Source organism: Phaseolus vulgaris, chromosome 3 (genome assembly GCF_051622355.1).
Source record: "Phaseolus vulgaris cultivar YP4 chromosome 3, ASM5162235v1, whole genome shotgun sequence".
NCBI lineage: Eukaryota > Viridiplantae > Streptophyta > Magnoliopsida > Fabales > Fabaceae > Phaseolus > Phaseolus vulgaris.
In genome coordinates, this window is record NC_143500.1 from 54,670,686 (window position 1) to 54,696,904 (window position 26,219).

Here is a 26,219-nt window from a genome sequence, read left to right on the forward strand (position 1 = left end):
ATACAACAAATATCTACAACAGAGACCAGTTACTACGATATAAACAAAGCAAGGTGGGACATCAAGACGATGAAAGACGTCAACAACGAAGCTAGGAATCTGAAATCAATGAACATTTGGAGGTTTCCAAAATTATTAAGGATTTGGAATCGATTGAAATCATTATAACCAAAGTTGCTACTGCATTTCTTTGCTAGGATCAAAATTGGATTCTGATGAGACCCTATTCAAAATACAATTAACAAAATGGTGTAATGTATATATGATATACTTTCCTTGGTGGAATGCTTTCTTCAGAACAAAAATTCACCTTGTGTGTGTCTTGACCTGTCACTAGCATAAGTTAATTACATCATATTGAAATCCAAATGTCACTTTCTCCACTCAAACATGCCAATACCGATTGCATAACTGATTAGAAGTTCTTGACTGTAGGTCTCTTGCAACAATAACACCAAGACAAAGGAGTGGTTAAGTTGGAGTAATGAACCAAGGGTCCGCCAAAATGAATAAGATGATTGAGGGGTTAATGGAATATATCAATCTTTATGGTAACAACAAGGAACTACGCTGTTAAAACACTTGTAATCTCTTGTAGTGATTACACTGCTTTTCTCAGGGTCAAACTTGTACTCCTCCATTAGTTTTAATGGCAATCTAGATTCAAGACCATCTTGCCATCACAATCAAGATCTCAATCGATTTGATTTGATTTGATTTTTGAATGAAGACTTCGGCTTCAGGTGTCTTCCACTTTCTTCTGTTTAAAGATCTTTGCTCCATTCCCAGTCTAGTTCTAGCCAAATTTAAAACTTCAACACAAAAATTCTTGACAATGATGGTATGCGAGTACCAACACAATATCCAAGTGGTTTCCATTCAAAAATTTATGCAAAAGTAAATCGAGAATGCATACCATTTTTTGTACTCAAGACACCTGATGTGAGTGATCTTATTGTCTAAGATCTTGATTGCAAGAATCTTAACTTATGTTTCAACTCTTTTCCACGTCATTTCTACAATGGGAATCAATGTTTTCTTCATCCATAAGAAATCATGAGACTAATATCATACAAAATAGAAGACTGAACTTCCATTAAAAGAGTTCCATCGTTTTAATTGAATGGAAAGATATTACCCATTTTTCCTACACATGGCTGCATACACACAGATGTTACACATGGCACAATAGTTTTAAATTTATTGTCTCATTTCAAATCATGGTTCAAATAATTTCACAAGAGTATGTTGTTCCCAACATTAGAGTCAGCAAGAAACTCGTAAATAACCTCAGTTTCAGATTCAGCATATGGACGGAGATTTTGCAACCAGCAACAGTTTACTGTAAAGTATTTAAAATAATCTTAGCTGTCTGCTACCAGTATGTTTTTAAAGATTTAAAAAACAAAAATACCCGAGTCATATTATATGTGGTCTGGTTCAATCCAAAATTTCAGACTTTTTAATACAATCTAAATTAAGAACCCCGCATACCGTATAACCCAGCTACAAATTTAAAAATAATCACACAGTATAATCCATCCTACTTCAACACACAATTCAGCTAACCAAATCAGGAAGCCCCTTGAATTGCAGCAGCAGCAGGTTGCAAGGCTAGATCCTGATTGTGTCACAGCAAACCCATGGCCTCCGTAACCCTCACCACCATAGTGGCCTCCATTGGAATCACTTCTCCACTGTGTGATCCCGAGGAATTAAATTAAAGATGCATTTCAATAAAGAAAGGTGAATATTAGAAATAGTATTTCTAACTTGAATAATGCGAGAATTCATTTTGGAGACCCCCAAATCCAAATATAGAATTAAAAGGTATAATGCCAAGAAGAGAATGTCACTCAACCAATTTCCCATTATAAAGCCACAGGTAAAATATATTAAACGATTAAGTGAAACAACGGACACAAACTTACATGCTTATTACCTGGACTGCAACACAAGAGAGGCGCACTGTCTGCTTTCCGATAACTGTCCCATTCAATGCCATTATTGCATATTCAGCATTCTTTCTGTTACACACCCAGCATAAAGCATAGTTAACTCACTAAGAACATCCACAATGCTACAACTCTAAGAAGGGTTGCATAATTGAAATTTGGTGGGTCCTGTGTGTCACCTTTACTTACAAGTCCTTAAGTCAATTTTTAACTAAAATTCAATTAACTAAATAACCATTTATTCATCCACTAGTCCATATCTGAGTTCTTTATAGTTAACAAATTGTTGAGCAATGCTTCTTTAGAGTTAAACAATAAAATAAACTCATATTGGAGATGTTCTAAGGCAAAAGATAACATAGCACTAATAATGCTGGCAAGGCAGTTAGAATCCAACATTAAATGCACTGTCCTCAGAAACTTGATTAGATAAATATCCTTGTATGATTTCAAAAGCATTAGAAGCTAGCATATTCGAGGATTTCTTACCAATCACAAGAATACACACACCACTTCCTATTTCACGTGACAACACCCACTTCAAAACACCCACTTCACGGGAGGGGCAGGGGTTTCACTAACATGGAAGTTATAATCTAAGTCATCATGTCAAGAGATACTGCAAGAATAAAGTACCTGTCAGCAAATTGAACAAATCCACACCCTTTTCCCACTGGAATTTTCAGAGACAACCTCACAAAATTGCAAAATTGGTTGTCTGAGATCCTCATCACTGATGTCAGAATCAAGCCCTACAACAAATATCTACAACAGAGACCAGTTACTAAGATATGAACAAAGCAAGGTGATTAACATGTACAAAAAAATACAAAATCAGACTCACAGTAGTGTTGTTTGAACCAGACTCACAGTAGTGTTGTCTGATATCCTCATCACTGATGTCAGAATCAAGCCCTACAACAAATATCTACAACAGAGACCAGTTATTAAGATATGAACAAAGCAAGGTGATTAAAATGTACAAAAAAATACAAAATCAGACTCACACTAGTGTTGTTTGAATCAAACTCACACTAGTGTTGTCTGAGATCCTCATCACTGATGGCAGAATCAAGCCCTACATTAAATATCTACAACAGAGACCAGTTACTAAGATATGAACAAAGCAAGGTGATTAACATGTACAAAAAAATACAAAATCAGACTCACAGTAGTGTTGTCTGATATCCTCATCACTGATGTCAGAATCAAGCCCTACAACAAATATCTACAACAGAGACCAGTTATTAAGATATGAACAAAGCAAGGTGATTAAAATGTACAAAAAAATACAAAATCAGACTCACAATAGTGTTGTTTGAATCAGACTCACAGTAGTGTTGTCTGAGATCCTCACCACTGATGTCAGAATCAAGCCCTACAACAAATATCTACAACAGAGACCAGTTACTAAGATATGAACAAAGCAAGGTGATTAACATGTACAAAAAAATACAAAATCAGACTCACAGTGGTGTTGTTTGAATCAGACTCACAGTAGTGTTGTCTGAGATCCTCATCACTGATGTCAGAATCAAGCCCTAAAACAAATATCTACAACAGAGACCAGTTACTAAGATATGAACAAAGCAAGGTGATTAACATGTACAAAAAAATACAAAATCAGACTCACAGTGGTGTTGTTTGAATGAGACTCACAGTAGTGTTGTCTGAGATCCTCATCACTGATGTCAGAATCAAGCCCTACAACAAATATCTACAACAGAGATCAGTTACTAAGATATGAACAAAGCAAGGTGATTAACATGTACAAAAAAATACAAAATCAGACTCACAGTGGTGTTTTTTGAATCAGACTCACAGTAGTGTTGTCTGAGATCCTCATCACTGATGTCAGAATCAAGCCCTACAACAAATATCTACAACAGAGACCAGTTACTAAGATATGAACAAAGCAAGGTGATTAACATGTACAAAAAAATACAAAATCAGACTCACAGTAGTGTTGTTTGAATCAAACTCACAGTAGTGTTGTCTGAGATCCTCATCACAGAAGGCAGAATCAAGCCCTAAAACAAATATCTACAACAGAGACCAGTTACTAAGATATGAACAAAGCAAGGTGATTAACATGTACAAAAAAATACAAAATCAGACTCACAGTAGTGTTTTTTGAATCAGACTCACAGTAGTGTTGTCTGAATCAGACTCACAGTAGTGTTGTCTGAATCAGACTCACAGTAGTGTTGTCTGAGATCCTCATCACTGATGTCAGAATCAAGCCCTACAACAAATATCTACAACAGAGACCTGTTACTAAGATATGAACAAAGCAAGGTGATTAACATGTACAAAAAAATACAAAATCAGACTCACACTAGTGTTCTTTGAATCAGACTCAGAGTAGTGTTGTCTGAGATCCTCATCACTGATGTCAGAATCAAGCCCTACAACAAATATCTACAACAGAGATCAGTTACTAAGATATGAACAAAGCAAGGTGATTAACATGTACAAAAAAATACAAAATCAGACTCACACTAGTGTTGTTTGAATCAAACTCAGAGTAGTGTTGTCTGAGATCCTCATCACTGATGTCAGAATCAAGCCCTACAACAAATATCTACAGAGACCAGTTACTAAGATATGAACAAAGCAAGGTCATTAACATGTACAAAAAAATACAAAATCAGACTCACAGTAGTGTTGTCTGAGATCCTCATCACTGATGTCAGAATCAAGCCCTACAACAAATATCTACAACAGAGACCAGTTACTAAGATATGAACAAAGCAAGGTGATTAACATGTACAAAAAAATACAAAATCAGACTCACAGTAGTGTTGTTTGAATCAAACTCACAGTAGTGTTGTCTGAGATCCTCATCACAGATGGCAGAATCAAGCCCTAAAACAAATATCTACAACAGAGACCAGTTACTAAGATATGAACAAAGCAAGGTGATTAACATGTACAAAAAAATACAAAATCAGACTCACAGTAGTGTTTTTTGAATCAGACTCACAGTAGTGTTGTCTGAATCAGACTCACAGTAGTGTTGTCTGAATCAGACTCACAGTAGTGTTGTCTGAGATCCTCATCACTGATGTCAGAATCAAGCCCTACAACAAATATCTACAACAGAGACCAGTTACTAAGATATGAACAAAGCAAGGTGATTAACATGTACAAAAAAATACAAAATCAGACTCACAGTGGTGTTGTTTGAATCAGACTCAGAGTAGTGTTGTCTGAGATCCTCATCACTGATGTCAGAATCAAGTCCTACAACAAATATCTACAACAGAGACCAGTTACTAAGATATGAACAAAGCAAGGTGATTAACATGTACAAAAAAATACAAAATCAGACTCACAGTAGTGTTGTTTGAATCAAACTCACAGTAGTGTTGTCTGAGATCCTCATCACTGATGGCAGAAGCAAGCCCTAAAACAAATATCTACAACAGAGACCAGTTACTAAGATATGAACAAAGCAAGGTGATTAACATGTACAAAAAAATACAAAATCAGACTCACAGTAGTGTTGTCTGAGATCCTCATCACTGATGTCAGAATCAAGCCCTACAACAAATATCTACAACAGAGACCAGTTACTAAGATATGAACAAAGCAAGGTGATTAACATGTACAAAAAAATACAAAATCAGACTCACAGTAGTGTTGTTTGAACCAGACTCACAGTAGTGTTGTCTGAAATCCTCATCACTGATGTCAGAATCAAGCCCTACAACAAATATCTACAACAGAGACCTGTTACTAAGATATGAACAAAGCAAGGTCATTAACATGTACAAAAAAATACAAAATCAGACTCACACTAGTGTTCTTTGAATCAGACTCACAGTAGTGTTGTCTGAGATCCTCATCACTAATGTCAGAATCAAGCCCTACAACAAATATCTACCACAGAGACCAGTTACTAAGATATGAACAAAGCAAGGTGATTAACATGTACAAAAAAATACAAAATCAGACTCACAGTAGTGTTGTTTGAATCTCCTTTAGGTTGGGAACCTTGGGCCACAGCACCATTAGCCGAGTAGTGTCCACTAGCCAAGACCACAGCTAGTTAAAGAAATAAAATATCAGAGTCTGAAGTTTCTAATAGGAAGCGCCATAAATTATATACTTCATTCCAGTGAGAACCTTCTTCTGGTGTTATAAACATAAACAGCAAGCCTTGCAATATATACATTTTAAAGCAATGAACAGTGAATATCTACACATTGAAATTCAAAGAAAAATTGACATGTGTAGAAACAACAGACTTGTTATTTAGAATTAGCTAATATATAAAATGAAATAAGTAAGGGAAATATAAACAGAGAACCAAAGAATAAACAAATCTTAAATAAGCAACGGTCAATGACATCTGTTAGAAGTTATGATTACTGGTAGCACAAAAGCACATATACAACATATGATTACTCACACAATTAAGCACATTACTCACAACTTATTCATCATATATGTTAACGTACAATAACCAGTTAAGGATGGAAGTGTTCAAAACAAATAACCAATGATGATTAAACCCAAAAAATGCATAGGCTGGAGAAAAAAGACCTAACATGTAAAACTGAACGAGGAAATTTAAATTTGGGGTTTCCCTACAATATAAAAAAAAATATAGTTGAATTGAGATGCAAATAGAAAATGGGAAGACCAATTTTCCAAATCATGAATCGAATTGTATCATGTATGGTAAATTCATGAGCAATAATAAAACATTATTTCAAAATAAATTTAACATAAAGAAACATATACATAGTGAAGTTAAATAGTCAACCAACAAAGTGACAGTTTCAAAATAATTTTTATTTTATTTCCCAGAATATTTTGTTTTCCAGAATATCTTGATTAGAAAATATCTTTGTTTAAATTCAAAAATAAAACTTGATTATAATGAATCTAATTTTTTTTTCTTTATATTTTTTATCAAAAGAGATCAGAAAGTCTAATAGATAACTTATGGCCCAAACTGAAAAAAAAATGAGACTGGATGGTGTTTGTCTTGGACCTAAAGCATAAAAGTTCCTAAAATAAAAAACGACTTCTGCCGTTTAACTTTATGGTCATTTCCCTTCTTGACCTACTAGCAGCAAATGCAGATTGAGTGGAACAAGAGGCTGCATATCTGCAGTGCTGTGTGATTTGCCCTCACTACAGGCCAATTTTTTTGCAAAAATTTTATCTGAGAAAATGGGCTACGACCTGGTGCAATGCAATGACCTTTGGACGTTGGCAACCAGGTGCAATGCAATTGCCCTTGGACAGCAAGGCATCCCTGCTGCCAAAGAATCAGAGCTATTGGTGTGCAGGCTGAAGTTCATTTGAGATTCACACAATTCAAGTGCAATTCAAACACTGTCAATTTCAATGATGTTTATAAGGAGGTTGATGGTTTCAGGTACCAGAAAATATAGTTGAAGATGTTTGAACGCTTGGACTCTTTAGTTGAAGAGATTAGAAAACAAAATTTTGTTGAACTTGTGAACCACAACAGTAGCAACTATGTTTTGGCAGGTAAAGATGTATAATTATAATTTGTTTTTTACTTTACTACTCATTAAGTTAATTTATGTTAGTTTCAAGTAAATATTTACAGAACAAGAGGAACAATTTCTTTTGGACACTACCTTACAATGTGTGGATTTGATATTAGAAGACATTGATAAAATTCCAAGAGTAAAAAGGGCCTAGGAAGAGGGTTATTTTTCATATCAGCTTCACCTACAAACATTTCCTGGCCCATAACACAATCAGGAAATTTACTAACAAGATGGAATTGGTCAGAAAGAAATGGAATGACAAGGCTTGCCACAACATTCCATTCACTAGCTATATGCAATTCCATTCTGATAGGCCAAGTTCTGCAGTAGGCACCTAAAGTTCTGCATCCTATAGTTATTTTTAGAATGTGACAATTACAATGTTATGTATATTGTTAACTCCACAGTTCCAATACACTCATTTAGTTTAGATAACTTTTTCTGACACTAAAGTAGTGTGCGTGAGCGAAAACCTACAGTTTGCAAGAACCCTCTACATAAACCATAAGTTGTCAATGTAAAAGTCAGAGGCTAAAAGTATAAACAAATCAGACTATAAAATTTCATGAATGCCTCTCATCAATTTTGAACTTTACTAATTACCTGACAACAAATATTTAATTTATTCTTCAAAAAGTTCACATCATAAACAATAACATTGTCTGGGCAAGATCAAGAAAGAAAAGCACTGTGTCCCAGCAACAATAAAATTCAGACCAAAAACTTACGGTTAAAAGAAATCCATTAAAAAGCTAAGAGTGCATGGAGCTTTAACTAACTATACCTTAAGAAGCATGCACACAAAGGCGCAACAAAATTTGAAGCGCCCCATGGCCTTGTTTGGGGTATTAATAAAATGTGACGAAATATCAACTTATACTTCCTTTTCCTTGGTTGGAATAAAATTATTGCTATGTTATCTTAGAAAGTAGGTTTTAAGACTCACTTAACCTCATAAAACAAACTTAGGTAAAACCCACTTATACAATATATTTTTGTTATATTTCTAGTCAATATGATATTTTCAATACATTCCCGCATGCAGAGGACTAGATATTTCGAGTTTGGGAATGAATATTTGTGAGTGGTCTAGAACAGCCCAGTAGCGACTAGCATAATAGGATCAATAGCCCTTGCTAGGATAGGTTCCTATATAATCTAGAAATTAGACTTTAAACTTAATTCAAACTTACAAAACCAAATTTGTAAGGCAAATTTTGTACTCACTTCTATAGTATAATTTGGTCATATCTCTAGTTAATGTGGAATCTCCAACAAGTTTCATTTTGTTCTAAAATGTCTACTAAACATTATCTATCTACTAGTCAAGGTTGGGTACACTACGTGATGCATCTCTAACATAAGCACAACTCTAACACCTTCGAAAGTGACACCAAATTAGTTGTACATTTAAAATGTAAAAAACGAGTTGTTACATGAGGCAGTCCAGTCAAATCCAATCTAATTAGCCTACATGATCAGGCATACTCTTCCGAAAACAAAGTTCCCTCTTCAAAAATCAGGGTGCTATCAAAGGACTCACAAGCATATGTACCTAGCTTACTCTTTTTTTTCCATTGATTGAAACATGGGGAACAATGAATATTCAACAGAAAACGACACAGGACAAAAGAAACTTATATAGTAATTAAAATTGGTCACTGTCTTTCCTTACTCTGGAAAAACTAAACTGTTATGATTCTGGTCAGGAAACAACCATTCTCCCGGTTTATCATCAGGGAAATGCACTTCAACATGAGGTCCATCAACATCAACCAAAGCTTGCTTTCGTGCTTAGTTTTAGCATGAGAGACAGCTTTAGAAACAATGTTTGCAACCACATGGAGCACATGAATGTATGATTTGGCTAAGTCACATCATTCCAGAGCCAGAGAGGAAAGGCAGCCCACAGATTTAATTACTATGTAATAACTGATCACATATGGTTAAAGATATGAAATAAATTGTCATTCACCATCCATTTGGATTTTAACCTTTGTAAAAGCAACAACATCTATGGATTTTAGAGCGATAACTCCTGCAGATTTTGAAGAAAACCATATTGATTCAGGAACCATCATAAAACTATAGTTAAGTGTGATTGAAGAAATTAAATATTGACTAAAGAGATTAAAGAATTTTTCTTTTATCTCAGCATAGACAGCAAGTGGTCCGGGCATCCACATGTTTAGTTACTGGATCCTTCTTCGTCAAGATTGACTGATAGAACTACCAACACCAGAACCTGATTCATAAACCCCACCAATGCCTGGACCATCATAGGCTCCATAGCCCTCAACACCACGTCCATATGCGTCTAACCCATCGCCACCATAACAAGCAACAAGGCCAACCTTGCATAGTAGCACAAACATTGTTTCCCCTAAAATATCGGCACCACTGACTTTACCCAAAGACCCTAAAGTCACTTTTCTTGACTGTATCAAAGCCAAATGTGGGACGCACACCCCATTCTTAACCCGTTAATTTCAATAGACAAAAAGAAAACCCCATAGAGAGAATCCTAAAAAGAAAAAGAGATTTCGCGAACGAGACGAAAAAGAGAAAGACAAAAAACAAAGAGAGGCACCTGAAAACAAGGCTTCGATGACATCAAGACGATCAAAGACGTCAAAAACGAACTTAGGAAACTGAAATCAGTGAAAATTTGGAGGTTTCCAAAATCAATAAGCATTTGAAATCGATTGAAAATTTAGGGATTTGGAAATCGTTGGAATAAGGAACTTTTTTCCCCAAATGAGACTTTTGCCAAAAATTCCCCAACCGGATCGATTGCACTTTATTTCCGACATTGGCACTCTTTCATGTGCCTCGTGAGAGTTCGGTTCTTCGGAGACCGAATCTCCACCTTCATTTTCGATCACCGGCGACGCATATCACTACCGGAATTCGGGTTCCGAGGCAAAAGTTTTTTGCTTTTCTTTAGGCACTGAAATTCCGCTTCCATGTCCCAATTCTTGGAGGAGTTTTTCTTTTAAATACAGGGGCCAGAGGAAAAACGGAAAAAAACTATTAACTTAATTTAATTAAAATTTTATTTAGTTTTGGAGATAGAAGGAAATAAAAGATGATGCAAGAAGAAATATAATTGGTGATAAAAATATATGTGAATATTTATTAATGTACATTGAATTGAATTTTGGAAGTATTTAAAAATGCAACAGAAAGTATATAATGAGTGAATATATAAAGTGTAATTTTTATATTTATATCGAAGAAAGAAATTTAAAATAATTTATTAAAATGTTAGGTTAAAATTTAATTGGTTTGTAAGAAGGAATTAAAGGATGAAAAAATGTTTTGTAATATTTCTTTTTGTAAAGTAATATAGAAATATTTTTTTTGTTATTATAATAGTTTGTATAAGAATTGAATGAAAGTTTTAAGAAATTTCTTTTGATTGAAGTGGTTTAAATAAAATAAAATAAAACATTAATCTCTGTGTAAAAATTACGTAATTTGATATTTTTTGTTGTTATGTGTATGACCATAAATTAGATGTTAATGTTAACTTTAATAATATCAATAATAGAAGTATAAATAATAATTAATAATATTCATTTAGCATAGTTTTTAAGAAATTTTTGAGTTGTTTAAGAATGTTTGAAGTTATTATTAAAATATAGTGAATAATTAATAATGATTTTAGGGTTAAAGTTATAATTTTGAAGATGTGAAGTTAAAAAAATCGGAATTACAATGGAAATATTTTTTTAGTATAAAATGGTTTAAAAATATTAAGTAAATTCTAATAAGAAATTGTAATAATATTAGAAAAAAAAATTATATAAAGAAAAAATAAAAAGATGTAATATGTACTTACTCTAATTAAAGAACTATGTTTAGACAGTTATTGATAATTAAGTTATTTTCTAATTATTATAAATCTTTGATTTAAACAAATAATTTAAAGAACTATGTTTAGACAGTTATTGATAATTAAGTTCTTTTCTTTATTTAGATTTGTTGGTTAGATAGCTTAATTACAATCAAACTTTGATTCAGATAGCTTAATTACAATCAATCTTTGATTCAGTTTAAGAGATAGAATATAAATATTTCACGAATATATTTTGAAACTAATGAGATAGTAAATACATCAATAAATGTTATTTCACTGAAAATTCAAAATAGTAAATACATCAATAATTGTTATTTCACTGAAAATTCTATTGAATTTGATTGATGTTTTAATTTAAATTACTGATAAGATTCTATTAAATTTTATTAAATTTGATTGATGTTTAAATTAAGTTTAAAATTTATGTAAAATTAAGAAATGATAATTTTAGAAAAGTCAATGAAAAATTTTGTGATAAATAAATTTGAAAATCAACCTTCATTCTTAATTGCTTTTAATCATCTTTTATATTTTCCCATTCACAATCACAAATTCTCTTTAGTTTATTATTATTACTAATTTTTATTGCTTATGAACATTATTCTACCGAAACTGCTATTGAATTCGTTAAGAGACTTGGATGATCTTTTAAATTATCTACGCTAAAATCTTTTAAATTTGATTGTTATCAGAGACACTAGTAAATATTTCTTCATAAGTATCTTTTAAAATAAAAACCATGTGATATATATATATATATATATATATATTAAAATAAAGTATATGTAAGTGCTTATAACCTCTTGTAGTGATTACACTACTCTTCTCTTGTAGTAAATGGAGCATGAATGTTGTTTTCTCTTGTTGTGTGTGATCTTATTGTCTAAGATAGTTACCATATCTTGTGCAAGAATCTCAACTTAGGATTTTACTCTTTTCCTCGTCATCTTCTACAATGGAATCAATGTTTTCTTCATCCATAAGAAATCATGACACTAATATCATACAAAATACAACACTAAACTTCCATTAAAAAAGTTCCATCCTACGCAAGGCTGCTGCATATACACAGATGTTACATATGGGAAGTGTATGTTGTTCGCATCAATATAAATAACCTGTTTCAGATCAAACTATGCACGGAGATTTTGCAAGCAGTAACAGTTTACTGTGAAGTATTTAAAATAATCTTAGTTGTCTGCTACCAATATGTTTTTGAAGAACATTTAAAAAAACAAAAATACCCGAGTCATATTATATATGGTCGGGTTCAATCCAAAATTTCAGACTTTTTAATACAATCTTAATTAAGAACCTCGCATATAACCCAGCTACAAATTTAAAAATAATACTACAGTTTAATGGCAAGCAATAAACTCCATCCTACAAAACCACACAATTCTGCTAACCCTGTCAGGAAGCACCTTGAATTGCAGCAGCAGCAGGTTGCATGGCTAGATCCTGATTCTGTCTCACAGCAAATCCATGGCCTCCATAACCCCCCTGCCCACCATAGTGCCCTCCATTCGAATCACTTCTCCACTGTGTGATCCCAAGGAATTCAATTAGAGATGCATTTCAATGATGAAAGGTGAATATTAGAAATAGTATTTCTCCCTTGAATAATGTGAGAATTCATTTTGGAGAGTATAATTGAATTGAAGAGTATAATGCTAAAAGGAGAAATGCCACTCAAACAATTTTCCCATTATATACAAGATTAAGTGAAACAATGGACACAAACTTACATGCTTATTTCCTGGACTGCGACCCCAAGAAAGGCGCACTGTCTGCTTCCCAATTACTGTCCCATTCAATGCCTGAATTGCATCCTCAGCATTCTTTCTGTTACACACCCAGCATAAAGCATAGTTAACTCACTAAGAACATCCACAATGCTACAACTCTAAGAAGGGTTGCATAATTGAAATTTGGTGGGTCCTGTATGTCACCTTTGTGTACAAGACCTTATGTCAATTTTTAACTAAAAAAGGTCCTTCAATTAACATTGTTTAATAATCATCTATTCATCCACTAGTCCATATCTGAGTTATTTACAGTTAAGAAATTGTTAAGCAGTGCTTCTTTAGAGTTAAACAATACAATAAACCCATCTTGGAGATGTTCTGATTATGCAAGATAACACAGCCTAATTATGCTGGCAAGGGCAGTCAGAATCCAACATTATATGCACTTATCCTCAGAAACTTGATTAGATATATCCTTGTATGATTTCAAAAGCATTAGAAGCTAGCATATTCGAGGATTTCTTACCCATCACAAGAATACACACGCCACTTCCCATTTCACGTGAAAACACCCACTTCACAGGAGGGGCAGGGGTTTCACTAACATGGAAGTTATAATCTAAGTCATCATGTCAAGAGATACTACAAGAATAAAGTACCTGTCAGCAAATTGAACAAATCCACACCCTTTCCCCACGGGAATTTTCACAGAGACAACCTCACCAAATTGCAAAAATGGTTGTCTGAGATCCTCATCACTGATGTCAGAATCAAGCCCTCCAACAAATATCTACAACAGAGACCAGCTACTAAGATATGAACAAAACAAGGTGATTAACATGTACAAAACATTATAAAACCATACTCACAGTAGTGTTGTTTGAATCTCCTTCAGATTGGGAACCTTGGGCCACAGCACCATTAGCCGAGTGCCCTCCACCAGCTAATACGACAGCTAGTTAAGAAATAAAATATCAGAGTCTGAAGTTTCTAATAGGAAGCGCCATAAATGATATACTTCATTCCAGTGAGAACATTCTTCTGGTGTTATAAACATACACAGCAAGACTTGGCAATATATGCATTTTAAAGCAATGAACAGTGAATATCACATTGAGATTTCAAAGATAAATTGAAGTGTGCGAGAAACAACAGACTTGTTATTTAGAATTAGCTAATATATAAAATGAAATAGGTAAGGGAAACATAAACAGAGAACCAAAGAATAAACAAATCTGAAATATGCAACTGTCAACGACAACTGTTAGAAGTTATGATTACTGGTAGCACTAAAGCACATATACAACATGTGATTACTCATACAATTAAGCACATTACTTACAAATTATTCATCATATATGTTCATTTACAATAACCAGTTAAGGATGGAAAAGTGTACAAAACCAATAACAACCAATGATGATGAAACCCAAGAATGCATAGGCTGGAGAAAAAAGACAACTTGTAAAACTGAACAAGGAAATTAAATTTTGGGGTTTCGCTTCAGACAATATAAAAAAACATAGTTGAATTGAGATGCAAATAGAAATTGGGAAGACCCATTTTCCGAATCATGAATCGAATTGTATCATGTATGGTAAATTCATGACCAATAATTAAACATAATTCCAAAAGAATATAACATAAAGAAAAAAAAAAATATATATATATATATATATTGATTAGAAAATAGTCATAGTGTGAAGTTAAATAGTCAACCAACAAAGTGACAGTTTTAAAATATTTTTTATTTTATTTTCCAGAATATCTTTATTAGAAAATATCTTTGTTTAAATTAAAAAATAAAACTTGATTATAATGAATCTAAATTTTACTCTTTTTTTCTTTATATTTCGATTAAAAGAGATCAGAAAGTCCAATAGATAACTTATGGCCCAAACTGAAAAAAAAAAATGAGACTGGATGGTGTTTGTTTTGGACCTAAAACATAAAAGTTCCTAAAATAAAAAATGACTTTTGCCGTTTAACTTTAGGGTTTTGGTCATTTCCCTTCTTGACCTACTAGCAGCATATGCATATCTGCAGTGCTGTATGATTTGCCCTCACTAGAGGCCAATTTTTTAGCAAAATTTTTATCTGAGAAAATGGCCTACGACCAGGTGCAATGCAATGACCTTTGGACAACAAGGCGTTGGCATACGACCAGGTGCAATGCAATGATCTTTGGACCGCATGGCGTTGGCCGACGACCAGGTGCAATGCAATGATCTTTGGACCGCAAGGTGTCACAACCAGCTCTTGCTGCCAAAGAATCAAAGCTATTGGTGTGCAAGATGCAGTTCGTTTGAGATTCACACAATTCAAGGGCATTTCAAACACAGTCAATACAAACCAAGATTTGTATTGCCAAAATGATGAATTGCATCGGATTGTAAGTGTCTTCTGATCAAAGCCCAAAAAATAGAGGTATATGCAGAAGAAAATAAAGTGAGACTGAGTAAATTGTTAACTGAACATTAAAATAGCATGTTAAAATAAAGAGTGAATTACACTTATCACCCTGATTTGTAATGTCTTTCAAACAATTACTGAAGGTTAAATTCTCACAAAATTTTAACTGTGATTAATGTAATTTACTGTAAAAGAAAACTGCGTCACAAGCATGCAGAATAAGAATTATAAATAACAAACCTTGGGAAGAATATTGTTGTTGATAGCCATAAGTTTTCTTCGGAGTTGCAACACCTATTCTCATAGGCCTACTAGAACAATAAACGCCATTCATTTCAGTCATTGCCCTCGTTCTCTCATTTTCATCGCCAAACCTAACAAAACCATAACCTTTTGAACGACCAGTATTAGAATCAATGACAACTTTTGCTCCCTTAATAGACGAAAATCTGCCCGCAAAAGTCTCTTGCAACATAGCATCAGTAACATCAATGGCCAAGTCCCCCACAAATATCGAGAGATCAGAAGTAGCATCCGAAGATCGCCTATCCCCGGCACTGAATGTGGCCCAATTCAGACGAAATGCCTGATCTGTGTTTGGCATCATGGTGCCATTATAGTTCTGCAAAACTTTCTCAGCCGTCGGACGTGTATAGAACTCTACAAATCCATATCCCTCAGACTGACCAGTTTGCTTATTCCGAATGACCTTGGCCGACAGAACCTGCACATATGGAAACATAATCAAAAAGCCTTGCTAAGCAAAGCACTAACTCAGACCCATGTCACACTAATAGGGTAGCTCAAAGGCAAACAGATTCACACTTCACAAACAAATTGCAATGGCTGCTTCCCAACTAGGGATCTTCAAGATGCAAATGTTTAAAAAAAAAGACTTGAATGTTAGAGTAAAGGACGAGTTTTAGCAGCCACTATTTCCAGTGTTAGAATAAAGAGATCTTGAATGTATTAATTCGACAGAAACTTAGGTCAACAGAACCAAACCCTCAATCATGGGACCACGTAGGCTGCCAACAGTACAACCTCCATGGATTCGCAATCCCAAGAACTGAAACCGAAGGATAAATCATCTCATACAACAACTTCCTCCCAAACAAACGGAATCACACACAAGACACAAGATCAGGAAACATAAAGTAAAACTACGAACGCAGGCAACTAAATCAACCTGTTTAAAAAGAAGTTCACGAATGATTCAACAATCAGAAGCTAACTTCCAGCTACAAATCAAGCTTATTCAGAGGTATGAGAAACAAAGAAGTGCAGGTGAAGGAACCACGTTATGGAAAAGAAGTGAATGAATTGGATGGTACCTCGCCGGTGTGAGCAAAGCAGTTGTGGAGGTAGTTCTCGTCCATCCAATGGTGGAGGTCGCCGAGCCAGATGGTCCTGATCTCGTCGGAGGAGGCGACGGGGGAAGCGGCGGGCTGTTTGTGGTGGTGGTGGTGGGAGGGAGGGGGCGGCGGCGGGGGGTAATGAGGGTGAACATAGGGCATGTAATGCTGCGGGTACATCATCATCTGCTGCTGCATCATGGCCATGGCGGTTGCCGGGTACTGCATAGCCATCCATTGGTGCTGGTACTGATGCGGCTGCTGCGGCCACTGCTGCTGCTGCTGCTGCTGACCCTGCTGCTGACTGAGATCGCCGTTGGTGGTGGGTTGAGCCATGAGTAGGTATTGGAAGTTTCTTTCCCTCTCTCACTCCGTTCTTCCCACCTCGTGAGAGCAGAGAAGAGAACGATAGGACCTGGTCCAAGCGAGTGCGGAGATGCCAAGACCAGGCGACACACAAAGAGAGAAAGAGAAAGAGAAAGAGAAGAGACCAAATTGTAGGGTTGCTCTTTTATAAAGGAACACACTTAGCCACCACTGCAACCCAACACAACACAACACCCTCTCTGTGTCGACACAACAACAACAAATGGGTTGGGTTGGGTTTGGTTTGGTTCGGTTCGGATCTCACTCGGGGGCAAAACCGTAAAATCCAAACCCTCGCTTCCAACTTCGCAAATGCAACCTCCTTAGCCGTCCGTGATTTTCTCTCCTGATCTGAGCCCCACTCCTCGCATCAACGGCTCTCCTTCCCTCCCACTTGTCTCAACCCTTCCACTTCACTCATTATTTTTTTTATTTTTTTTAAAAAAATGTAATTTAAGTGTTTTCATGAAGAAAAATGATTTTTTTACATTCCATTTTTTTTTCTCCAAATTACATCTTTAGATTTCTTATGTGATAGAGGTATTTTTGTAAAATAATAGACATAAAATGGATGTAATTTGGAGTATTGAGTGTGAAATTATTACTACTCTTTCCTGAATTATCCAAGGCTAAAAATTCCAATTATTTTTTCTATCAAAAATTTAAATATAATTTTTTATCCATCAAAATCTCACAAAGAAATTAATTAAAAAAACTCAATCTTTCATAAGAAACAAATATAAAAAAAGTAAACAAATTTGCATTGGAATTATTTAAGTAAGAAAGTAATTATGCAATTTGCTACTTTAAATTGGATTTTGAATGAATTCTTGGACCTTATCACCCCATGTGCGTGCATACATTTAAGACTCTAGAGTCGGTTTCTTTTTCAACACTTTTTTTTTAATAAACTAAAGGATGCCGGAAAATATTTCTTAAATTATTCGTTTTTCTTACACAAATTTCTCTCAAAATAAAAAAAAGAAAAAATAGTGAGTAAGATAATCTCTTTGGAGAAGTGGTTGAATGAACGGGGTCAACCACGGAGGAAGTGGATTCTACTCTAATAATACTAAGATAAAGACAAAGGAAATTCATTATTTTAATTGTAAATTGTATTTTAATGTACATTAAAGACAATATAGAGTGGAGAACATGATATAAATGTATCATAACGTAATTTTTCTGTTTAATTCATTTTTTTTATTTTTTTTTATCAGCAATATCTGTTTAATTCATTGTTCATATTAATACACAACGCAAGCAATTTTAGAGGTGAAACACGATATTTTACTAGCAACAAATATCTTTGAACTTTATGGGAATAAGGTTTAATTAAATAGATATTTATATTTCTCAGTTATAATAAATTATCAACTAATTATTATATTGTATATCATCTAATAAAAAATCATAATTCAATTGTCATTTCGTGATTATAATTAAAAAAATCTTAAATTCTAATTGACTTTTTATTAATTTGTGAATCCAATTCACTTGTTATCTAATTCAACACATAATTTCACTTCTCTCTGTCATATACACAACACTTGACGTCGTTGAATGAGACTTAACATAAAAGATCCAATTTGGATACTTTTAAAAAAATATAGAGACCAAATTGATTTTTTTAAAAATCATGGTAATAAATTAAATATTGATCCTAATTATAGAAACCAATAAGTTAATTATACTTTATTTATTTTAAAAGTTTAGGATATACTCGAATGAATTTTATTTTACATTTTTTTTACATGTATCACAATATAATTAATAATGAATTTTAAGTAAAAATGTAATTAGAATACACTTATTAAATGCTCTTAACACAATCATCTAGTTATATATTATGGCTGTATAAATAAGCTATCAGTTAGAATCTGAAAAGAAAATTACAAGTTTATAATAATGACTTAAAAATCAAACTTTTTATGCGAAACATAAGCTCTTAAAGTAAGTATTATTACAACAATTTAATTAGAATGCAGTCATATAAAAGTATTTTAGCATCATTAATTTCATTAATCTTGTGTGTTTGAGGATTTGCATGGTTCAAAATCTTGCTGCAACCTCTACAATGATTGTGTTTTTTAAGAAGTAGTTGTTGCGTTGCATTTGCATACTTAGGATTACTTCTTGTTTAAGAAGGCGACCAGGTCAAAACCTACGAGACACTGAAGCCAACATGTCACGATTTCCCAGTCAACATAGTACTTCTGGAATCAAATTTAGACTTTTTAGTAGGTGCCTCCCTCGCGCGCAATTTTGACTAACTTTTGTTACAAGATGGCAACCACAATATGAATAATAATAGCTGGATTGTAATGAATTATGAATTTTAAGTTTTCATATCCAAAACAGTGTGATGCAAATATTGTTGAGGATAGAGACTCATAACTTATTTATGTTTGTTTACGGATCTTAACATCTGAATGATCATTTATGTTGTCCAAGTAAGCTTCTGGATGACAAAATCTGAAAGTGATTTTGCAATTTGACTTACGAATATCAGAAGGTAAAAAATTTAAGTCATTAAAGGCAAAACAAAAATTTAACGTTGAGTATGTTGGATGCAGATTTAAATTGATATAGTGCAGGTAGAATGAGCCTGGCATGACATGAACATGTGGGAGCGTGTGGCCACCAAAATGATTCTTGGTCCATCAGCCTAACTAAGAACAACAACTTGCTTTAAACTTTAAGTACATTTGTGCTCTCCTTTGACAACTCACTTTTTCAACTCATTTTTTAAATGCACATGTCCGTGGATCACAGGGAACAATCAGGTCTCAAAAATACATTTCAAGTTGAAATTGGAAATTCCCTTGATGCACCAATACAAAGTGCATGGAGGTCACTAGTACAAAGAATGAATTAAATAGGAAGACAAAAACAACAACAACAATAAACTGAGTACAAAAATGAGAGAGGGCAATGGCCAAAATTTCAACAGGGTGCTGCTGCTGCTCCTGTTGGCTCTTCAAGCAACTTGTTGTGAATAAGGATTAGAGGAATGGAATGTTAACAAAGTGGGAAGAAGAGAGAAAAGGAAAAAGGCAAAGGTGGTATGTACATACCCACCACTTTACCTGCGATAATCTTCACGGATGAAACTCTGGAATGGTGTTCCTGTTAGTGCCTTGCGTATATCTTCCCAGTTTCCAACTTGGCTAGATAATGACCCTTTATGTATTTTCACCTGTCTGCTCTTCAAATCCATTTGAGGAACCTTCAGAAAATCCTGAACATCCCTTAGCTTCTGGATACAAAGAGAGACAGTTGAAATGTCATGAACCCTTTACAAACATATAAAGAGGAAGGTGGAGCAGACATCATGCAGCAGGTAACAGGTAGCAGGTAGTAGTGACTTACGGTGCGGTTTTTTACCACATCTTCATAGTACAGGATAATATGCCTGGTGTTCTTGAAATACTCCAAGGCTTTGGTGGTGGTTTCATTCACCTGTTTAAGTTGTGCCATCAGCAATGTTGAGTTGATTATAGGCTTGTATTTTGCAAGTATTTCTGCCTGAAAGTATAGTCAGAATCTAGTAACATTAATAATTCATACAAATGTTCAACCACCAACATTCAAACTCAAACAGGTACACATGCACAAGGAAAAAAATAGAGACCTCCTTGGGTGAATGAACATGAGATTTGTGGGTCCCGTTTAATAGCTTAGCATTCCTATCATATTCATTTGCAAGTACAGAAACCATCCGGCGCAAAAGATTCCTTCTGAAAAGAAATATGAGCGAAACACCATGTATTCTGAAGTACTCACCAATTTCTTCATGATGCTGCATCAGTCCCTGCATTAAGTTACAAATATTATGATATCCTCAGATTTTCACAAGATCAAGGGCCTGTTTAGAAGGAAAAAAATAGGAAAAATAACTGATGTTTAACTTCTCCATAAGCTAAAAATAGTTTATACATAAGTTAATTTGTAAAAAGTTTATAATACAACTTCTCTAAATTTGTTTTAGCTTATGCATAAGTTAATTTTAACTTAAAAGTTTTTTTGAGAAGTTCATCCAAACAGGTCCAAAGACAATAATGTACAGAACAGAAGTCAAGGCTAACATGTTAGATATTGAGTATCTACAGAATAAGCAAATGCAAAAAAAAGTACTGTATTACTGGGGTTGCTTTTGATAGGCTTGTTTCTAGGTTGTTTTGTGTTTTCAGGCATTGGCTCCTAATGTTCCTAACCGTTGCAAGAAAGGAAATTCAAAAATAGGGAATCAAAAGAATCAGCCTCACTCAAAAATTTAATTTAGCATTATCAAGTGTCCTTTACAAAGAATGGGAAACATATATACAGTATAGTTCAGTGAAAATGTTGAGAAATATTATCAATATAGATTGTTGTAGCATCAGAAATTGCTTCCACCGGCCTGTATTACATGGACATACTTAAATTACCTTTTCAAGTAAATGAGCTTATTTGAAAATCAGACATGCAGTAAGCGACTTGTATACTTTTAGGAACACAATAAGCAATTACACAAGAGACAATTCTTAACCAGGTTTTATTATTATACTTTCTTCTAAATCTAATGAGGTTGTAGAGTTGGGTTATTCACTCCAGATTTCTACTAACTAAAATTCAAAGAAACTCCAAGGAACCATCCATCATATGCAAAAACCATTTAAATACAGAAAAGAACACCAATCTTCATTGAACCTTCATCAACATATGTTATGTAAACATTCCTTAACATACACAGATCATCTAGGAAGGAGTAAAAAACACGGCAAATACCAAAAATAAAGTAGTACTGAAAAAACTCAGCCAGACAACCAGCGCTGAACCTTTATAACAGATACAGCTTGAAAAGAACAATTTGAAGAATGTTAAATTGTAAACAACATAAAAAATAACAAGGTCATGCCTGCATCGTGTGCAACCTAGTTCGTGTTGGTGTCTGCGTGTGCAAAAAGAGAGTTAATTCTAATTCTCCCTAGTATCATAGTTCTGTGATCCTTTAGAAAAACTGGTGAACATGTGCCTATATCTGTCATAACTTATAAGCAACAGTTTGACCTCATGAAAAAGCATTACCTCCCCCTAAATCCCATATCAGTCAATGAATACATTGGTCAACTACTAGTTTAAGAGAATAATGAATTGCCTTCCAGAACTTCGTATTTTTCTTCGTATACTCCTTTTACAATTTTGACATGTTTCCTCTATGAAAGTTGTGGCAAAAACACAACAGGGGGGAGTCAGAACATAAATTGGCCCTCCCATGTCTTGAATGTCATGCATAGAACAAAATCATTAATCATATCTAAAAGTATACTAAACCAGGCAAAATCCTCAATACATGATACTCAACAAGTGTAAGAGAAAGTATCCCATATCCCTTGAGCTTTTTTACCATCATTAAGAGATAGCATTCTCTTAATTAAAATTTCCAATTCGATTTTTCATTAGATTTATTCCAAGTAAATTATTTTAAATAAGATTTAATTCAATTCCATCAAATGAGACTATGGAACCTGATAGTATGATGGAAGGTAAGGGCCCAACAGAGCAGCAGCTAAGCCATGGCCCTAATACATGGAAGGTAGAAAAAGGGAGAACAGATTAAGGGACAGACAGTTAAGCTGAGTGAAAAGGAGCCGAGCCCAGTATCAAGAAAAGGGGGGAGTGGTTATGAAAAAAAAAAGGACCGTGAATTGAAGGGGAAATTGTGAAAAATACTCTGATTTATGGTTCAGCTCAGCCTTTTGGACTGGGCATGGAGTAGCAGTCATTAGCTTCTTGTAATCTTATTTCATTTCTTAGTTATCCTCAACATTTTGTTGTTTCTTCCATTACTGTCATATTTTCAGTTACATAGTGTGTTTCTCTTTTAACTTGGCTTTAAATTGGGCCTGCATCAGAATGATCATTAGATTTACACAACAAAACCTGCATGTTGCACACTAGTTTTGCTAGACCACTCCAGCGAAGCAGCAGTCAGTCTAAGAGGATCAAGGGGGTAGTCATCAACCTAGCTTGACAATAATAGATTTAATGAAAATTTGTAAAAGCATCTTAAGAACTAACAACAAAATGGAGTTAATATATATAATATGGTCCTTGAAAATGGCAACTTGAACTGCTTTGATTTTTGCATATTTTCATATATATGTGTGTGTGTGTACAGACTAGTCCTTTGGTAATGAACATTGTTTAGAAAGTTGACAACTTGATAGGGTAAACTTGTAAGAAGTTGACACTTTTGGAGACCTATCTAGAGATGTGCATATTCTGGGACTCACTCAAGCAACACAATTTGTCACCTTAGTGGGTCAAATTGCACATTAACTCCAACTTAACGATGTTTATTTCAGCTATTCAGATAAAAAAAAAAGAGAGAAAAATCATTAACTTTTGCCAAAAGATACAAAAATGCTTCAAACAAGCCAAGTATTTCTTAAAATAAAAGGTCATCCATAAATAAAACAACCTTTACCTGATTAAGCATCCACTTCAAGCCAACAGCAGTGGTGCACTCATTTTTTGAAGCACTGCTTAACCAGTCTAGATTATAAATTGTATCCAGAGTCTCTGCTATGGTTGACATGTTGCTCCTTCTCACCTTAACCGAAAAAATTTCCCCATTTGAGCTTATGTTATCATGACTGTTTAAGAAGGTCTCAAACCAACCACTCCCGGATCTCTGCATTGACAGAATAGCAAAATAGCGCACAGGGTGGCAAGCGCATTCCTCCCTATCATAGAAATACCAAGCAAGAAAAATCAGTAAAATTCAGACAGATTTTGCAACAAAACCTTAGATTTAAGCAGTATATTAATAATTGCACCTGCTGTAAGTTTTGGGCTTAGGGTAGTGCACATAAGGAATCTCCCAAGGTTCAATGTTAGGTTCCGGACACGGCTTTTGAACAACCTTGATGTCTAGAAAACCAATCTTACTGCCAGAGCCTATCTGCCTCAGACAAATTGAACATATATACACGCCACACACCATTGCAAGGGTCAACACAACTAGCCTCCACACAAACGTAGAACTCTTCCAACTCTTCACAAGCAAAACATCCTGCAACCATGAACCACATTTAAATCGATTTATTTATATCAAAACATATACAATAAAGACATAAGCATGGTTAATCCCGCCCAGAAATAGATTGAAACCCCACAGAATCTACATCTTAAGAAACTACCCAATCAAATGCCTAATACCCATGACCTTAAAAACACACATATTCGAAGGGGTTATTTTAAGGAACCAGATCGGACAATTTCACGTGCCACCCCATGTAAAAACGAAATAAAAAAATGGAATCTTTTACTTAAAATTTGGGAGATTTGAAGAATAGGACAACATGGCACGTTGAAAGGTGAAAGATTACACTTACCTTGGCGAAGGAAGAGATGTCATCGGCCATTGTTGACGAGATCAAAAAGAATGCGGAAGAAAAGGCATTTTCCGGGTACCTTTCTGAATTTCTTTCTTGGTTTTTTTATCGAAAAGCTTTTGTTTCAGCTCTCATTGCTGCAACCAGCAAGGACACGGGCCAAAAGAATGGAGGAAAAGCAAAAGGGGTTCTTCGATGAGATGAGATGAGATGAGGTGTGTGCGTGACACTGAGCTTTTTCTTTTCTTTTTCCTTTTTATTATTTGTTCTTCTTTTTTATCCCTTTTTTTGTATTATTTTTTGGGTCTTCTGAAGAATCAAATAATTTGAGGCTTCTAATCTTGGACTTCGGATAGACACACACATATTTTCGGTAACCTGCACTTAGCTATGCCACACACACTCTTTCTTTGTGTTCGGAAGTGCTTCGAGTATCGTTCGGAGTGACGAGGTTGAGTACGACCAAAGAAAAACGACATCATCAGTGCCCACCATCGCCCCTTAAACGACATCATCTCACTTCTTTTGCAATCCATGAGATCCACCACATGTCTCTGCCAAAACAAAATTATGGACAAATTAAATTCAAAAAGTTCACAATTTTATACATTTCCCACCCACGTGTACACTCTTTAACATTTCAATTACTCTCAGAGTATGCTTATTAATAAACATGTTTTAACTTTATAACTTTAGGAGATAATTATTATTATTATCTACGTTTTTTATTTCAAATAAGCTATCATAACAATTAAGACATGAGGTAAATTTTAGGGAGTTCCTAACCATGGTGTTCCATTAATGATCTTCCTGAATTTATGATTAAGATTGATATATGTAAAACTTGTAGTTTGTTAAAAAAAATGTGTAATTATAATTTATTCTAAACTAAATATTTCTTATAGAATTTTTTTTGTCTTTTCTTTTAGTCTGACCATCATTTTACCATCATTTTACCGTGTCTGAGTGGTATCTGCAAAGTTACTCCGACACTCAAGTCAGCTAATATAAATATCAATGATTTAATTTAGGATTTAAAGTTACATGACTTTTAATCATGAGGGTCTCCTTATTTATATTACTTTGATGGCATTGTCTTGCTAAAATGACTCAATCAAGCCCAATAAATGTTAATCCTAATTTTTTTTTATCTCTTTAAGGCTTCTCCTTCCTGCACCCCCACAAATTTAAAAATCTTAAAACTGACATTGACTTATTATTTGAAAATGGGCATCGTGTTGGGCTCTCTTTGCCACTTTTCATCTTCTTCATTGAATATTAATCGTTGGTGGAGGTTTTTTGTAATTGTTCAAAGCAAGGTGGAGGAGTAAGTTACGTTGTCGAAGGGTTGCTTAGGTTCTAGAGGTAAGAATTGAGTTTTTTTATATGAGCATTGAGATTTCATGGTTACCAAAAATCGGGATACGGTAATGTGCTACGGATTCATCAATCCAAAATTGATTAATTTTTGTTTTTCGGATGATGGGGTGTTCAAAAGCAAAGTTTTCATAAATTGTTGATCTCCAAAATGTTGAATCTGGAAACCTAATTTTAATTACGGACGGATTTTTTTTTTTGTATTATGGATTTTTGAACCCGGAA

General features: G+C 34.3%; 5 protein-coding genes and 1 non-coding gene across 24 annotated transcripts; all 6 read right to left on the minus strand.

Annotated features, from left to right (window-relative positions):
- Positions 1 to 1,320: 1,320 nt before the first annotated feature.
- Positions 1,321 to 4,802, minus strand: LOC150028918 (uncharacterized). Its single transcript, XM_090300174.1, has 15 exons — positions 4,779 to 4,802; positions 4,616 to 4,673; positions 4,456 to 4,526; positions 4,293 to 4,376; positions 4,130 to 4,213; positions 3,915 to 3,998; positions 3,752 to 3,835; positions 3,589 to 3,672; positions 3,426 to 3,509; positions 3,263 to 3,346; positions 3,126 to 3,183; positions 2,800 to 2,883; positions 2,592 to 2,720; positions 1,943 to 2,027; positions 1,321 to 1,697 (listed from the first exon to the last, which is right to left on the minus strand). The coding sequence occupies exons 1-12, from the start codon at positions 4,800 to 4,802 to the stop codon at positions 2,864 to 2,866; spliced, it is 819 nt and encodes a 272-aa protein (XP_090156300.1). The 3' UTR covers positions 1,321 to 1,697; positions 1,943 to 2,027; positions 2,592 to 2,720; positions 2,800 to 2,863.
- Positions 1,473 to 2,849, minus strand: LOC150028919 (polyadenylate-binding protein RBP47-like). The gene is made up of 5 exons (XM_090300173.1): positions 2,826 to 2,849; positions 2,592 to 2,707; positions 1,943 to 2,027; positions 1,570 to 1,697; positions 1,473 to 1,506 (listed from the first exon to the last, which is right to left on the minus strand). The coding sequence occupies exons 1-5, from the start codon at positions 2,847 to 2,849 to the stop codon at positions 1,473 to 1,475; spliced, it is 387 nt and encodes a 128-aa protein (XP_090156299.1).
- Positions 4,602 to 10,518, minus strand: LOC137808770 (uncharacterized). 16 transcript variants are annotated; one of them, XM_090299944.1, is made up of 10 exons: positions 10,083 to 10,518; positions 5,920 to 6,005; positions 5,783 to 5,827; positions 5,594 to 5,696; positions 5,457 to 5,514; positions 5,294 to 5,377; positions 5,131 to 5,214; positions 4,916 to 5,051; positions 4,753 to 4,836; positions 4,602 to 4,673 (listed from the first exon to the last, which is right to left on the minus strand). In XM_090299944.1, the coding sequence occupies exons 5-8, from the start codon at positions 5,478 to 5,480 to the stop codon at positions 4,938 to 4,940; spliced, it is 306 nt and encodes a 101-aa protein (XP_090156070.1). In that variant the 5' UTR covers positions 5,481 to 5,514; positions 5,594 to 5,696; positions 5,783 to 5,827; positions 5,920 to 6,005; positions 10,083 to 10,518; the 3' UTR covers positions 4,602 to 4,673; positions 4,753 to 4,836; positions 4,916 to 4,937. The 16 variants fall into 16 exon arrangements, with proteins under 16 accessions (XP_090156070.1, XP_090156068.1, XP_090156067.1 ...); XM_090299942.1 differs by having other exon boundaries at positions 5,594 to 5,677; positions 5,757 to 5,827; XM_090299941.1 differs by having other exon boundaries at positions 5,783 to 5,840.
- Positions 9,193 to 9,378, minus strand: LOC137808844 (small nucleolar RNA snoR127). The gene has a single exon (XR_011080743.1). It is a non-coding gene; the product is annotated as a small nucleolar RNA snoR127 (small nucleolar RNA).
- Positions 10,519 to 12,500: 1,982 nt separating the features above from the next.
- On the minus strand, positions 12,501 to 17,657 carry LOC137808771 (polyadenylate-binding protein RBP47). The gene is made up of 6 exons (XM_068610043.2): positions 16,849 to 17,657; positions 15,755 to 16,238; positions 13,972 to 14,057; positions 13,762 to 13,892; positions 13,103 to 13,199; positions 12,501 to 12,896 (listed from the first exon to the last, which is right to left on the minus strand). Exons 1-6 carry the CDS (start codon positions 17,203 to 17,205, stop codon positions 12,768 to 12,770), a joined length of 1,284 nt encoding a protein of 427 aa, XP_068466144.1. The 5' UTR covers positions 17,206 to 17,657; the 3' UTR covers positions 12,501 to 12,767.
- A 2,128-nt stretch (positions 17,658 to 19,785) lies between these two features.
- LOC137808772 (P-loop containing nucleoside triphosphate hydrolases superfamily protein) lies at positions 19,786 to 25,193 on the minus strand. 4 transcript variants are annotated; one of them, XM_068610045.2, is made up of 6 exons: positions 24,618 to 25,193; positions 24,060 to 24,295; positions 23,708 to 23,966; positions 20,870 to 21,049; positions 20,608 to 20,763; positions 19,786 to 20,491 (listed from the first exon to the last, which is right to left on the minus strand). In XM_068610045.2, exons 1-6 carry the CDS (start codon positions 24,645 to 24,647, stop codon positions 20,321 to 20,323), a joined length of 1,032 nt encoding a protein of 343 aa, XP_068466146.1. In that variant the 5' UTR covers positions 24,648 to 25,193; the 3' UTR covers positions 19,786 to 20,320. The 4 variants fall into 4 exon arrangements, with proteins under 4 accessions (XP_068466146.1, XP_068466145.1, XP_090156074.1 ...); XM_068610044.2 differs by having other exon boundaries at positions 19,786 to 20,494; XM_090299948.1 differs by lacking the exons at positions 19,786 to 20,491; positions 20,608 to 20,763; positions 20,870 to 21,049 and adding exons at positions 22,459 to 22,646; positions 22,746 to 22,799 and having other exon boundaries at positions 24,618 to 24,997.
- Positions 25,194 to 26,219: the final 1,026 nt, after the last annotated feature.